The 14,458-nt window shown below is 53.1% G+C and overlaps 7 protein-coding genes across 7 annotated transcripts in view; 5 read left to right on the plus strand and 2 right to left on the minus strand.

Annotated features, from left to right (window-relative positions):
- Nucleotides 1–178: 178 nt before the first annotated feature.
- Nucleotides 179–1,467, plus strand: HMPREF1541_06783 (uncharacterized protein; the record flags this gene model as incomplete). Its single annotated transcript, XM_008721112.1, has 2 exons — nucleotides 179–391; nucleotides 439–1,467. The coding sequence occupies 2 exons, from the start codon at nucleotides 179–181 to the stop codon at nucleotides 1,465–1,467; spliced, it is 1,242 nt and encodes a 413-aa protein (XP_008719334.1).
- Nucleotides 1,468–2,484: 1,017 nt separating this feature from the next.
- Nucleotides 2,485–5,234, minus strand: HMPREF1541_06784 (uncharacterized protein; the record flags this gene model as incomplete). Its single annotated transcript, XM_008721113.1, has 4 exons — nucleotides 2,485–3,659; nucleotides 3,704–5,028; nucleotides 5,089–5,115; nucleotides 5,167–5,234. The coding sequence occupies 4 exons, from the start codon at nucleotides 5,232–5,234 to the stop codon at nucleotides 2,485–2,487; spliced, it is 2,595 nt and encodes an 864-aa protein (XP_008719335.1).
- A 630-nt stretch (nucleotides 5,235–5,864) lies between these two features.
- Nucleotides 5,865–6,614, plus strand: HMPREF1541_06785 (uncharacterized protein; the record flags this gene model as incomplete). Its single annotated transcript, XM_008721114.1, has 1 exon — nucleotides 5,865–6,614. The coding sequence occupies one exon, from the start codon at nucleotides 5,865–5,867 to the stop codon at nucleotides 6,612–6,614; it is 750 nt and encodes a 249-aa protein (XP_008719336.1).
- Nucleotides 6,615–7,155: 541 nt separating this feature from the next.
- On the minus strand, nucleotides 7,156–9,487 carry HMPREF1541_06786 (eukaryotic translation initiation factor 3 subunit B; the record flags this gene model as incomplete). The annotated part of the gene is made up of 3 exons (XM_008721115.1): nucleotides 7,156–9,121; nucleotides 9,170–9,315; nucleotides 9,365–9,487. 3 exons carry the CDS (start codon nucleotides 9,485–9,487, stop codon nucleotides 7,156–7,158), a joined length of 2,235 nt encoding a protein of 744 aa, XP_008719337.1.
- Nucleotides 9,488–10,109: 622 nt separating this feature from the next.
- Nucleotides 10,110–11,132, plus strand: HMPREF1541_06787 (uncharacterized protein; the record flags this gene model as incomplete). Its single annotated transcript, XM_008721116.1, has 4 exons — nucleotides 10,110–10,298; nucleotides 10,345–10,806; nucleotides 10,855–10,905; nucleotides 10,950–11,132. 4 exons carry the CDS (start codon nucleotides 10,110–10,112, stop codon nucleotides 11,130–11,132), a joined length of 885 nt encoding a protein of 294 aa, XP_008719338.1.
- A 903-nt stretch (nucleotides 11,133–12,035) lies between these two features.
- HMPREF1541_06788 (mevalonate kinase) lies at nucleotides 12,036–13,448 on the plus strand (the record flags this gene model as incomplete). Its single annotated transcript, XM_008721117.1, has 1 exon — nucleotides 12,036–13,448. The coding sequence occupies one exon, from the start codon at nucleotides 12,036–12,038 to the stop codon at nucleotides 13,446–13,448; it is 1,413 nt and encodes a 470-aa protein (XP_008719339.1).
- Nucleotides 13,449–13,947: 499 nt separating this feature from the next.
- The window catches only part of HMPREF1541_06789 (uncharacterized protein), a gene marked incomplete at both ends in the record, with an annotated part of 1,311 nt that continues 800 nt past the window's right edge, over nucleotides 13,948–14,458 (plus strand). Inside the window, one exon of the mRNA XM_008721118.1 lies at nucleotides 13,948–14,417. Coding sequence (XP_008719340.1) covers nucleotides 13,948–14,417 — 470 coding nt within the window. The remainder of the gene's footprint in view (nucleotides 14,418–14,458) is intronic.

Here is a 14,458-nt window from a genome sequence, read left to right on the forward strand (position 1 = left end):
CAGCCCTTCCGGCGCACTTTGCACCCTCAAGGACACACGAGGATATTACAGCCTTGATGTGGCCTGGCAAGGGAGGCAACGTGATCGTAGGGGCGTGCAGCAAACGCCTGAACCCTTCTCAAGATCTTTATTCGCTCTCTTCACCCGAATCTGCCCTTTCTCTCAGGTCAACAACATCATGTCGATGCCTCGACTGTGGTTCCGAATGATTGTAGCGTCTACGCTTACAGTCTTCCTCATTTTACTGGCTGCCTCCCACAATAGCTCACCTGGGTTGCAAACATGGTATCAAAGGGCTCTCGACGAAGCTAGTTCGGCCCTGTACTCCGCCCAACTTGGTGGTCAATCCGCAACCACCAATCTGGTGGACATTTTGAACCGCACCCTTGGTGTGCGTTATCTCATTCTCATCAAGTTCTTAGTGCTGACAATAGCTAGTTCCAAGAAGTACAGATGATATCGATGGTTCACCGAACGGACAAACGAGATGCTTTCGCAGTTTCGGCTTCCTTAAGCGGTTTCGATTTCAACATCACCGATGGCGTCGATGGCTCCGCAATTTCTTCACAGGCCTTACCACACACGATGGCCCAGAAGCCCTCGGTCTTGGGATGCTGGCGAGCGCATTTGAACGTTTGGAGAGACATGATCCGCCGCCGCGTTAGCTCCACCATCATATTTGAAGACGATGCTGACTGGGACGTTGGCCTTCGCGCTCAGATGATCGAATTAGCCAAGGGAGCCAGGTACAGCATGGACGAGAAGCAGAGTAACCCGAACTCCCCATATGGCGATAACTGGGATCTACTTTGGATCGGTCACTGTGGAACGGCACCCGCTCCGTGGACTGATCGACGCTACGTCATTCGCAACGACCTAACAGTCACGCCTCCTGAGTCACGATTCGACGTCGGCAAACCAGACATGTCAAGATGGGAAGGTAGCCCAAACACAGACAACAAAACGCGCGTGGTGTTTCCTGCCCTTGGCGGTTGCTGCAGAATGTCATACGCGCTCACCCTTCGCGGTGCCCAGAAAGCGGTCTATCGCTTGAGCATGCTCCCTTTCAACAGCCCTGGTGATTGGGGCCTCAACAGCATGTGCCAGGATCGAGATTTGGGATTCAGATGCGTGTCCGCCTATCCTTCGATCGTGGGACTCTATCGTGCCCCCGGCAACACGTCACGTGACAGTGATATCAACGCGTCCGAGGGTGAAATAGTTGAACGAGGCCATTCCGAGCGCCTTGTCTTCTCGACTCGCATCAACACGCAGAGACTCCTGAATGGCGAGACCAAGTTCGAAAGCGCTTTCCCAGACGCAACTGGCGCGGAAATGGAACTGACTGATATCGTCCGCGCATCTGGTACCGAAGTTCAGGTGCCCCTACAAAAGGATTTTGCTAGCCTCAGCAACGAAGAATACAGAAACCTACGCTGGGGCCCGGAAGATGTGCCTCTAACCTGATTCCTCTATTCGATGTCAAAGGTTTAAGGCCACCCGGTGTACCACAGGTTACGCCACACAGACTTTCCACAGCAGCCGTACTCATAGCCGGCAAGCCGATTCTAGAATCAGGACATTGGCCGCGATGTCTTGCCATTAGATCATAAGGCACGAATGCTCATACCCACCTCTCACGCCATCGCAGATCCTCGCAAACGCAAGCCATAACCGCCAAACTACCGCCAAGAATGGCAAACAAAGTCGCTGATGGAGGCCTGAGCCACGATCGCAGTAAGCGTATCCCTTGGAGATGGGACACGTGTTTGGAGTCAACAGTTCCTGGTACAAGCCGTTCACCAGAAATGAGTACATGCGGCAATCGAGGCCCTGGGTCAGCTTACATTCTGTGTGAGCGGTCAGGACAGGTACGAAAGAGCCAAAGGCACACCTCCTGCGGAGCAAAGTGCGTACGTAATGGGGGCCAGCACTTCTACTTACTATATGGAGCAACTCGGGATGACGAACGCCTGTCTAGGGGGGGATGGTATGGAGGAGTAGACTAAGATAGTCGAGACACCTCCCTGGGAGAACAATCGTTTGGGAAGCCACGGCTTTAGTTTGACAACCCATGGTAGCGCAGTCGTGTCCACTGGCGGAGGAACACTTGCTCAAATACTAGTGAAAGCCGCATACAGAAGCGCCACGCTGTCCGAACAGATCCACGTAACGGAAGGTGAAGCCTATGTCAGCAACAGCCGCATAAGGCGCAACAAATCTGAATTGGGCGCAAATCCCAAGTGAACACCTACGCTCGCATACTCGCAACTAGATGAGCAACTCTATAGCGACCAAGGCGAGATAATCTCGATAACTTGAACGTAAAGCCAGCCCTCACATGCATGGCAGCCATCGAAAGACATCGTTTCGCCTAGGCGGCCCATAACGTTCGGCGCGGGATCAGTCAGCCGATCCGTACGACGCTATGTTGCCCAACTTTTCGCTCGAGATAAGTTGCGAAAGAAAAAGTGGCCCAGACAATCAGCCGAAGAACTCCCCATTGACAAATGTCTCCCAACTCTCGCCTGTCCGCCACACCTCCTCCATAACCTTCCGTGCCCTACTGACCTGACACATGCCCAGGCCTTCTGCACCCCTGATCCTTGTCAAGACCTCCATTCGATCCACCTCGCTCTCCGCTTCCACACCAGCTGTAAAGGTAGGGAACAGTAGGCAGGCTTCTGCGCTTCCCCTCTCCCTTATCCGTGACAAGATCTTGACGATTTCACGTACCGCATCTTGCACTTCTGGATCGGTCCGTGGGAGGTTGTGCACTCGGCGTAGCAGATGAATCATTCCCGCCCAGTGAAAGGCCAAATTGGTAGCAAGTGATTCCTCGGCGTCCTGGTCAGTCATGTGCACGTAGCTATATCGTCGTTCTGGCGGCGCCCGGCTGGCTTCTTTGATCAGCTGTGCCTTGGAGAGTTGTGGGCTGTGGTGCGTGCATTGTTTCTGTTCGTGGGTACGAGCATGGTCGAGGTCTCGGCGGAGCTTTTCGGCGCGCTTTAGAACATCGGGACCGGGGCGCCAGTCTGTATTAATACTGCCGGTTTCCGTGTTGATACGATCAGCTTCGCATTCCCTTGCCAGTAAAGATATCTGTGCAAGTATAGACACACAACGAGTCGTGAAGCCTAGAAGGCAGTCGATCGTGTAGTCATCTTCATCGTCGCCGTCATCATCGTCGAGTGATAGTTCTTTAGCCGAGGAACCTTCATCATGTGAGCTGGACCAGTAGTTGCCGGCGAAAAGCGGTTCTTCGTTTCTACGACCAGAAAGAGATCCTAGAACGTCAAGGTAGGCAAGCCAACGAGTCAGGAAATACATGACGGGGTCCTTTCTGGAGACTGAATGTGGCCCTCCTCTGGAGCGTATGATCTCTCTGGCAATACCCAGGTGATTCTGCCACGGAATATTGACGCCAAAGCTGGCAGGTGAGATTATTTCCAGTGAAGTCAGCATGATAGCCGTTGCAAGGTTCGAGTTGGTAGTATCGGTATTCGATACATCGTCTAGAGTACTGCGGAGTGCAGGAAAGACATCCTGGACCCAGAGCGCAATTCGATGCGTGGGTTCTGGATGATTCAAGAGCCGGGCTCGGTGGCACGCCGAGTAGGCAAGCATGAGATTCAACAAGTTGGGGTTATCCACAGCCACTGCGAACCGTCAGCAAGTATGAATCAGAGAGGGGTCAACTAACTTTTGGGCAAAATAGTCTTGAAAGGATTTTCGGGACAATCGTGCGGGACCAGTATCAGAGCAGTATGGTTCAGGAAGTGATGGAAGTACAGCAAGTTCATGGGATTCTCTGACAGTGTTGGTGGTAGTGGCTCGAGCTTGCGTGGGATTTTGATAGGAACTGGCGTTGCATAGTATCCGCCACTGGCGAATGCTGTATCCCGGCTGGCAATACCAAAGCCGAAACTGGAGTCTTCGAACTCAGCCTCCAACCAGGAACTGAAATCGCTGTGTTCCGAAGGCGAGTTTCCAGAAATGGCCATGGTATCATTGTTGCGCGGGATATCCCAATCAGGGGCTCCACGGTCGTGCCCGTAGAGCTCTGTTTCCGAATAGGATATCATCCGCTGGTAAAGTGAACCACGCCTGGGTGGAGCTGCGGGTTCTGAAGTAGGGCCGGATTGATTTGAGTCGCTTGCAGATGTCCGCTTGCTACTTGGTGGGCCAGGATCATCCGACAGAAGTGAGCTCACTGAGATACGCCGGTCGTCATTGTCCTGGGAGATGGAGGCCGAAGATGCGGCGGGTGTCAGCGGATTGAGGTTGTATCCCGAAGGAAAGAGAGACTGGGAGGAATTGTCCATGCTTCTCTGGTAAGCCGAGCCATGTGCGGCGAAGGAGTCGGTTTGCGGAGAAAGTCGCACCCGCTTTGCGGAGTTAAAGGGTGAGCCAACAGATTCACCCAGGCTAAAGGGATTCGAAGTTGCCATCGGTGGCGGCATCTGCGCCGAGTATGCGGCAGGATTGTACATGCCAGCATTCAGGCCTGGACTGCCAAAACCACTTTCTTGCGGTGAGGGGTATGGAGATGTAGCGAGAGCCTGTTGATGGCGTAGCTGGGGACCAAGGACCGGATTCTGATAGCTTCCATTACTCCTTTGGTCGCCCCATGTGGGATTCCTCAAGACCGGCGGTGTCGGAAGCAGGGTTGACGGAAATTCAGAACCGGGGACGGGCACATTGCTTCCGTAATGCCCTGTGGGTGGTATCGGGGATCCTTGTAGTCCAAGTGGGGGTGCCGACGAGATGGCTGGCATGGACGACGGCATAGGACTCTGCGCCGAAGGCATGGGGGAGACACCGGAGAAGATGACATGGCCGTTCAGGTCTGGGCTAGACGGACCTCGCTTCTGGCCTGAAGACGGTGTGGGTGAGAAGGAGATGATATGCGAGCCAGCCTTACCCTCCTCTTTCTTCTTTGTACGGCCATCCCAGTTGAGGCGAATACTGTAGTCGCACTTCTCACCCTGGCGCTGGCAGTTGATACACGCTGGCTTCTCTTCGCCGCTATTGGGGTTTGGTCAGCGGGTCGCGCGAGCAAGAGAGCGATCGGCGCTATGGACGTACCATTTCACTTTGCGCGACTTGCATGGCCTCGAGCAATGTCAGCGATAGACCGGAAGGCTTCGAAGGAGTCCAACTCACCAGCAACCATTCCTTGACCGTTTCTTGACCTCTTTTCCCTCCAATTCTGGCTTCCGGGGTCGGGGCATTAAGTGTATGGTCAGGCTACCGCAAGTAGCGGCGCAAACGTCTGAACGGTTTCGTCATGGAGAGGGCCGCGCTGGGGCTTTCTAGAATGACATAGGGTAAGACAGGCAGCAAAAGGACGAGAAGAGCAGCTGGGGACAATAGAGTAGAAGGAACGCAGTCTCGACTCTCTTAGTCGATACCGCGAGTTCAGATTCAGGCCGCACCGGGCGGGATTGGATGGCAAATGGTGAACGGTGAACGGCGGGCCTGGTGGGCCCGAAACTTGTGAAAGAGCCAGCCTGTCGCAACCCTGGACAGACTTCAAGTCAGCAGCCTAGACGGTCGTTCAGCCAGTCAGCAGGGCTGTCTTGGGATAGTTTATCAAGCTGCTTTTGCCCAGCGAACCTAGACGGCTTCCAGTTAAGGCGTGGCGCCCCTCCCCCAAAGATCGAGCGCCCGGCCAAACGCGCTACGGGTGCTCTTTCCAGAAGCCTGTTACCCGCTGCCAGCCTTGGCAACGCTAACCCTAAGCTCACCCGGCTTTCGTTCCAAGGTGCCGGATTCCAAATGGCTAACTGCGCAGACAACACCACAAATTATCCATCAGCTTCGTCGCCCTCTATCATCGAGCCGAGCCACATACAACGGCTATGCTGACCGCAACTTCTACGCGGCTAGGCCTGCGCCAGGTTGTGCAATGTCCGATCACCTTTGCTGCGCCTCAGTGCCTCGCATCGATTCCCAACTCCGGACGCTGCTTCTCGACAATACGCATACCACAATCGCGAGTAGCTACATTGAAGCTCACATCGCAAGCCAAGTGCCTTACATCATCTCCTTGCCGAACGCGCAAAGCGTCGACAGTATCTCAACATGCTGATCCTACCCCGGCAACGTCTGCTGGCCAGCAAAATCCTGCCGCATCGTCGGTCGTTCTTGACTGGAACAGCTTCTTCCGTCTGCGCACCTCTCGCCGCTACTACTCCCTCGCCTCCTCCCTTTTTGGCCTCCTTGCCAGTGCAACAGGAACGTTCTACTTCCTCGTCCAATTCCCGGACCAGTCCGAGTACGTTGTTAAGCTGATCCCACTGGACCCCATCCTCAGCACTGGCATCGCAGTGAGTGTTGCCATGTTCGCCGGCTGGCTACTCGGTCCCATCTTCGGCAATGGACTCTGGAGGATGCTTTACCGGAAACGTATGCCTGAGTTCACCATCAAAGAGAGGGCATTTTTCGACCGCATAAAGAAGCATCGTGTTAATCCCAGCGGTGCAAGTACCAACAATCCTGTCCCAGACTTTTATGGCGAAAAGATTGGAAGCGTGTCGGGCTACAGGCGATGGTTGAAGGATCAGAGGGCTTTCAACAGGAAGAGAGGAGGAAATTATACTGGGGCATGAGCAAGCATTGACCGAAAAGCCCTGACCTGTCTCGAATGGTCTGTTGGATGGTCGTGGGAGCCTCCTCGAACAGAGTAATGAATGGCAACACCCCACTTCGATGTATTATGATACCACACTCTGAAGTGTTACAATATTTGAATGAAAACGCCCTGAGCAAGACAGTTTGTCATGAAAGCTCTGCATACACACCGGACAAGAATGAATACCAAAAGCCGGAACATAGTTCCGATTTTCTCGAATGACAACCTCTTCTTTGTCCTATGAATCATGTATTTTCGGGCTGTAGACAAGTGGGCCAGGCAACTGCTGTCTACCAAATACATGGCCCAAGACCCATGAACTTTTGGGATTTGCTGTTTCATGGAACGCCGCTTCTAGATGCTATGTCTCGTAAAAGTTCCTTGCGGATAGCAGCCGCTCACTTCTTGCGTATCATCATCATCCAAAGACTCTGCAATCCGCTCTCATTAGCCGTGTCAGCATCGAGTATGGCTTGGCGCTGATGCGAAGGTAGCATTCACTTTCCCGATGATGTGCATCAAGACACAATTTCCTCGGTTTCCTCAATGACTTCATCCACCACTTCCTCAACAATCTGCTCCTCCGCCTGTGTGCCATCCGCACTCTTCGTCCGCACACGTTTCATCTGTTCCTCCTCTGGATCCGGCTTGCCAAGTTCTTCTCGTTCCGCCACCAGCATTTCCTTCTCCTCACGCACCCAGCTGTACCATTCAGCGTACAACCGTCTACGGGCGTCGATGACAGCCTGGTTAGCACCCTCCTCCATTTCTTTGTCGATCTCATCAAACTCTTTGCTGTATTCGCGGAGATTTCGGCGGACGGTACGCTGTTCTTCTTTGCTGAGCAGCGTGGGAGGGCGGGGCCGCCAGTGTAGTTGTTTGAATTTCTCGGTGGGCTGCTCGGCCAGCATCGTGCCGGAAAAGGTCCAGATGCGGTAGCCGTTCTCCATCGAGTGAGTCCAGACGGACGCGCTTGTGACAACATAGCGACCAGTAGGATCCCATTCAATGTCGGTCATGCCATAATGATCTTCAGTGTTCATGAGCATGAGATTGGCAGCGAGATTGTTCTCCTCGGGCTTATCACCCTCGTAGTCAAGATCGTAGAATTCGATGTCCGAGTGCTGTTGAACACTGACAGTGGCAACAACAACAAATCGGCCTTTTGGGGACCAGTAGATGCCGTTGCTGTTTTTCTTGTCAATTGTCTTGATCAGCTTGAAGGGGCCAGTGATGCCACCCTTGGTCTTCTCAGGGCAGAAGAAGGAAATGGCTGTTTTGGGTAGAACATTCGAGCCTGCGACAGCTTCTCCGGCAGTGATCAGAACGAAGCGATCACCCTTGGGCTCCCAGGCGAAGTTGATTACCGTGTCCTTCAAGCTGTCGACGACCTCAACTGGGACACCTTTCTCCTTGATACGGAAAATCTCAAGGTTGGTAGCAAGAGATTTCTTGGATTTCGAGTGGCGGTCAACCTTAACACAGATGAATTTGGCATCGGATTGCCAGTGCAGGCGAGCGTCGGTCACATTGAACAGGTTGCGCGTCCGCACTATTTCCTTAGTCGGAATTGACATGAGGCCGACTTTGGCGGGGTTGGAGCCCAGCTCAGGAGTCCAATAGCAGAGTAATTGCTCGTACACCTTGGGACCCTCGCGCTGCACTGTGGCAGGGGCCCATTCAAACTCTTGGATACCCTCAACCTTGATGGATGTCTTGTCTAGAAGATTCATACGTGGAAGCTCGTAGACGGAGATTGATTCGCCCGGCTTCATCCGAGCCACATACTTCTCGTCGGCAGACCATTTGAAGGCAGGCCACTGGACCTTGGGCTTTGCGGCGATGGCGCCATCGATTGAGGCAGGAGGGGCGAGGTCGTAGGCGACGAATGATCGAAGAGGCTTGCCAGTTTGAACATCCCAGATAACAATATGTTTGCCTTCTTCGTCAAGGCTGAGCGGAGTCTTGCCCTCTTCTACGACGATTGGTTGATTGGACCAGGTAGTGAGATACCTCTCGTTGGGCGAAAACTCGATGAGGCTCACAAAGGGATGAGGAAATTGGCGTATTCTACCAAATGACTCGCCACCCCAGATTTGGACACCTTGCTGATGAACGGAGGCGAGGTATGTACCCTGTGGTGACCATTTCACGAAGAGCTGAGTCCAATGTTTGCGGTCGACGATTTGCTCGGGAGGATCTTTCTTGTTGTTCCAGAAGACGCCGACATTGTCACCGCGGAACATGACGAATTGATCGCGCGCGTTGGGATCACCAAGCCACCACCGCAAATGCTCTCGCTCGGTGAAGGCTGGGATTTCAGGAGGGACATATTCATCGTCGATCTTGCCTTCACGACCATACTTTTCGATATCGGTGAGTTTGTTGACAGCGAGAGTGTGTTTCTTGTCGAGTGCTACGCCGTGAAGCTGTTTCGTGGCGGCCACGGCTTGTTCGGGAGTCTGATATTCGACAAAGGCGAACCTGAAACCAGTCAGTTGAATCGGATAGCTACGTCAAGACTGCTCCTACCCTTCAGATACTCCTTGCTCGTTCATAGGCATATAGATCGAGTCATCGCCATCCTTTATTCTACCCGCCGAGTTTAGTCGCTTCATCAAGAACTTGATCAATTTCGGTTTTTGGTCATTATTGACCACGGGGAGGCCATCGATCACCTGCACATATTAGCCATTGCCCTGCGCAGTAGTTCCGTGTTCAACATACCACGAAGGTGTCGAGACCCTCCTCCATGCGAACATCGTAGCGGTCTTGGAGGTCGCTGAAGTCGATTTCATCATCTTCTTCGTGGAAGTCGTGATCCGACAACTGATCGAAGCCGGGTGCCATGATTGCGACGGAGAGTGTCTCAGAGGCGCGAGACACACTACTTGATGGCCGCGAAAGAGCGAAGAGTGAGTCAAGAGGACTTGGGAAAGAGACTGCCTGTTCAATGTTGCCCGCCTGCGGTCGCCCACATTCGATATTTCCGTTAATCACGTGTTTTCTGCTGCCAAGTAGATTTCTCTTTGAAGGGTACCTTAGCCGAGTACAAGGCGTGGCGTTCGAGACTCCACGCGCTTGGCCCCAGAAGACTCATGATGGGCGGCGGCCGGCTCGTCGCCCGTCGCTGACCCTGGCGCTATGCAAGGCCAGTGTCCCGTGCGTTCTTATATCTGCTTCCCTAGAGTGTGTTTTCTTTGTGTCGATGCGCCAACACACAAACCTGAGGCTGCTCCGTCTCTTTCTTTGGTATTGCCTTTTCTCGTATAAATCAGCTGCGGTCACTGATCGGGTTGGTCTTGGGGTCACTTTCTTGCAGTCTGATCTATCGCATCCTCTCCCCGCTTCATAATACTCCGATCTCCACCAGCCTCTGCCATGCAGTAGTCTCACCACCTTGGTCTGGCGCATTTGTATCTGGACCTGTACTCTCTTTCGTGCATACAGGAAGTGTGCTCACACCGGCACAATGGCTCGTATGTTATTCCCTTCATCAAAGAGCCAGCTTGCTAAGTTGCTAGTCCCGTCCGAGGTTCGACTGAAGTACGTGAACATAATCGACGACTTCCTCGACGATGCAGATCTCACCACCGTATCCGTCAAGCAAGCGCGCAATGCTATCCAGAGCAAAGTTCAATATGATATTACTCCTCACAAGGTGAGCCGTTTTGCCATTTGCATCAGGCACGCACTGACTTTGCTAGTCGGCTATCAACGAGCTCGTCCGCGAGCGCTTCGATGTAGTTGAGGCCAAGCGCAACGGTGCCGAACATCCTCTTCCTTCGGTAGAGACTGAGGAACCTGCTGCAGCTCATACCAATGGCATTCACAAGTCCAAGTCTTCAGACCCGTCGAACACCTCTCCCACACCCGACAGCTCACCAGTCAAGCGCGAAGCATCTGAAGACGAGCTCTCCGATGTCATCGATGATGCGCCTCCTAGGAAGAAGAGGAAAGCCAGCATTGAGGATGATGCCACACTAGCTGCAAGACTACAGGCCGAGGAAGACAAGATGGCCCGTCCTACAAGAGGCGGCGCTCCTCGCAAGGCCGCTTCTAGCAAGAAAAAGAAAACTCCGAAAAAGAAGACCCAGGCTCGCGTTACGGGATCAGATGACTCTGATGTGCCGAGCGAGGACAAGCCAAAAAAGAACACCGGCTTTCACGTAAGTCGGTTCATCCACAGGGGCGTATCATACTGATCGGGGCGTAAGAAACCTCTCAACCTCTCTCCAGCTCTTACGGCGCTTCTCGGGGACTCACAGGTAATATATGATGCGAATAAACCAGGCGTGGCTAACAAGGACAGCTCTCACGGCCCGAGGTAACGAAACGCCTCTGGAAGCACATCAAGGGAAACGACCTACAAGATCCTGCGGACAAGCGGTACATACGTTGCGACGACCCTATGCGTAGTGTCTTCAAACAAGACCGGGTGCACATGTTCACCATGACGAAGCTGGCTAACGAGCACATGTTCCCCATCGACTGATGGCTTCATCAATCCGACCCTTCTCGACCACCACACCTTGGAGCATTCGTATTGTTTTGCTCATATGAATCCTTTGGAGCCTATAGCGAGGCGTGGCTGGATGGCTTCTTCCACAAGATCTGTTCGTGATATCGATGGCAGGTCTTTAGCTTAACACTCAAAACGGACCGGATTGGACAGACTAAGATAACGAGCACTATGAATTATGCGATACACTGCCAGACTCGGAATTGTATGGCATTTTGGCTCGGCGCAGAGGAGCGCTTCCACTCGAGCTTTTGGCAATGTTGAGATAGTACCGGAAAATCCAATACATTGCTCACCTCAAGTGATAGCCAGCATTCTGCGAGGAATCTTTGCTCTGGCTAGGGACAACGGACCAAAAGGTCTTTGTTCACTCTGCAATGCCGAATACCCCCGGAACTCGATTTACTGCCTGATATTTGGAGACCAAACAAAACCTGGTCAACCCTTAGGTCACCTGCAGCCATGTAGATTGACCGAAAGGCTTAGGGGGGCACCTAGCGGCTGTCCAGATATCGCATCGTACGAGGACTTGTGACGTCTACCTCACCAAGTGACAGTCGTGCTGCATCTGGCAGTATGACACCACCCGGAAGGATGAGCGGGGTTGCCGATCCAGCGAAAACATGTTGGGGGCTTTGTGCCTTGCATGTGGTGGGCCTTTACAGGCGATAAGCTCGAAATTGGCGGGTAGCGATTGGGTCTGTCAAACAACCGGGACGTAGGTGGTCCAACTCCGCGCAGACACCCCAGAAACTTTTTCTCAGGACATGCGCATTGCTCCCTCGTGATCTCGACCAACTTAATTCCACGTTCCGTGCCGCTCACTCAATCTCTCCTGTCCTCACCATTGTGTCGCAGATGGTGTCGCGACCCATCATGAACGGCGTCAATGGACACACCAACGGCCGCGCTCTACACGTAAAGGGCGCGCGCAAAGAATCTTCTGCAATGGCCCCTGCTTTCATGGTATCTGCTCCCGGCAAAGTTATAGTCTTTGGTGAGCATGCCGTTGTCCATGGCAAGGCCGCAATGGCAGCTGCGATATCTCTGCGATCTTACCTCCTCGTCACGAGTCTCTCCAAATCACATCGAACTGTCAGACTCGTCTTTCCCGATGTTGGTCTTGATCACAATTGGGACATTGATGACCTGCCATGGGATATCTTCACCGAAGGCAAGGTTAGGAAACCAAAATACTATGACCTGGTCACCTCTCTAGATGAGGAGATATCTGCGGCGATTCAGCCGTTCATCGACGAAGTATCGCCCAGCGAGCTTCCCGAGAAGCGCAGAATACAACAAGCCGCAGCAACGGCGTTCCTCTACCTCTTCATGTGCCTGGGCAGCTCAACATCGCACGCGTGCATCTACACTCTACGATCCACGTTGCCTATCGGTGCAGGCTTAGGCTCGAGTGCTGGCATTTGCGTTTGCCTAAGTGCTGCCCTTCTGAAGCAAATACACGTCCTCTCAGGACCGCACCATGACCAGCCGGAGGAAGAGGTTGACCTACAGCTGGATCGAATCAACAAGTGGGCGTTTGTGGGCGAAATGTGCATACATGGTAATCCTAGCGGCGTCGACAATACTGTGGCAACCAGAGGCAAGGCTGTGCTCTTTAAGCGCATTGACTACTCCAAGCCCCCAAAGGCAACTCCGTTGAAGGACTTTCCCGAGCTACCTCTTCTTCTCATCAACACCAAGCAGCCAAGGTCAACGGCCACTGAGGTTGCTAAGGTCGGTCTGCTAAAGAAAAAATATCCCGATGTTACAGAACAAACTCTTTCATCCATTGATCAGGTCACAATGTCCGCATACAATCTCATCAACTCCGATGATTTCGACCCGACATCCGAAAACAACATCGAACATTTAGGGGATCTCTTCCGAATCAACCATGGTCTCTTGGTTTCACTCGGAGTATCACATCCCAAGCTTGAGCGTATCCGAGAAATCATTGACTATTCAGATGTGGGCTGGACCAAGCTTACGGGCGCTGGCGGCGGTGGTTGTGCGATCACGTTACTGAAACAGAGTGTGACTCGTGAGCAGCTGGACAACGTCAATTCTGCTTTCGAAGATGCCGGATTCGAGGAGTACAAGACTACGCTTGGTGGGGATGGAGTTGGCATTCTATATCCAGCTGTCCTACGCAACGGCTCAGAGGAAAAGGGAGGCGATGAAATCGATCATCAAAAGTTCATGAATGCCGAAGGCGAGGCTGGGCTCGAGAGGTTGGTGGGCGTAGGCATAAGAGAGAAGCGCCCCGAGTGGAAGTTTTGGCGGTGAACAAAGCTTGTTCATTGTGTGCAATGTTATAGCGATGGCGTTGATGAGGCAAAGGGCGGCGAGGGCTGTCTCAGTATCTAGCAAAAGCATCTCGAAGCTCGCGGATCGTAACATCATGTATAATTTAGAGAATTCACTCTGGTGAACTGGCAGCCAAGACTTAAGCCCGGACCTCACATCATCTCCAGTCTTCCAACTCATGCTCATCGCAGTCTTCTGCAATCGTTTTCGAAAGTCGAGAATAGAGCGAAAGATTCGAGTCGCTATTGCGCGTCTGCATAGGCTATCACGAACCGGCCACAGGAAGCGCAGTAGTCGTGAACGGGTAGCCATTGCGGCCTTGCGGGCAAAACCCCGCTCACATTTGTATCAAAACCCGGAATCGAGAGTTGACAACAACACATGGTTGATCCCAGAGTCTTTGAGAAACCTGCCACAATAATTCGACCTCCACTTTCGCCATTCTCGAGGCGTGCCTACTCGGTACTCACGCCAAATTATGGCACCCTACAACTACTCCCACCTCCGAGCGCCGGCGAGGGCAAAGGAGCCCTTCTATGCCACCTCTGAATTCTGGACGGACATCAACCCAATTCCCTTGATGGAGGGCGCACCCCAGGCGCCTTCAAAACCTGGTGAGGATCTACCGACCCAATCTGCCCCTGCACTAGCCACCATTGCGTACTCGAAGCGCTATCTAGAAGCCATGTCCTATCTCCGTGCGGTGATGGCACAGAACGAGTTTTCGGAGCGGTGTCTCGCGTTGACGGAGGATATCATTGGCATGAACCCTGCCCACTACACCGTGTGGCTGTACCGGATGAAATGTCTACGTGAGCTCTGGGGCGTCAATACACAGGAGACAGAACAGGTCGCGGAGAACGAGAAGAAGATCGAAATGGGCGTCGATGGTGAGCTGGAGTGGCTTGAGAGCGTCAGCGAGCGCAACCTAAAGAACTATCAGATCTGGTGAGGCCTTTCCTCCATTCCGCAGCCCCCCGCCCCCCCCC

The sequence above is a fragment of the Cyphellophora europaea genome, assembly GCF_000365145.1.
Source record: "Cyphellophora europaea CBS 101466 unplaced genomic scaffold supercont1.6, whole genome shotgun sequence".
In the NCBI taxonomy this organism is placed as follows: domain Eukaryota; kingdom Fungi; phylum Ascomycota; class Eurotiomycetes; order Chaetothyriales; family Cyphellophoraceae; genus Cyphellophora; species Cyphellophora europaea.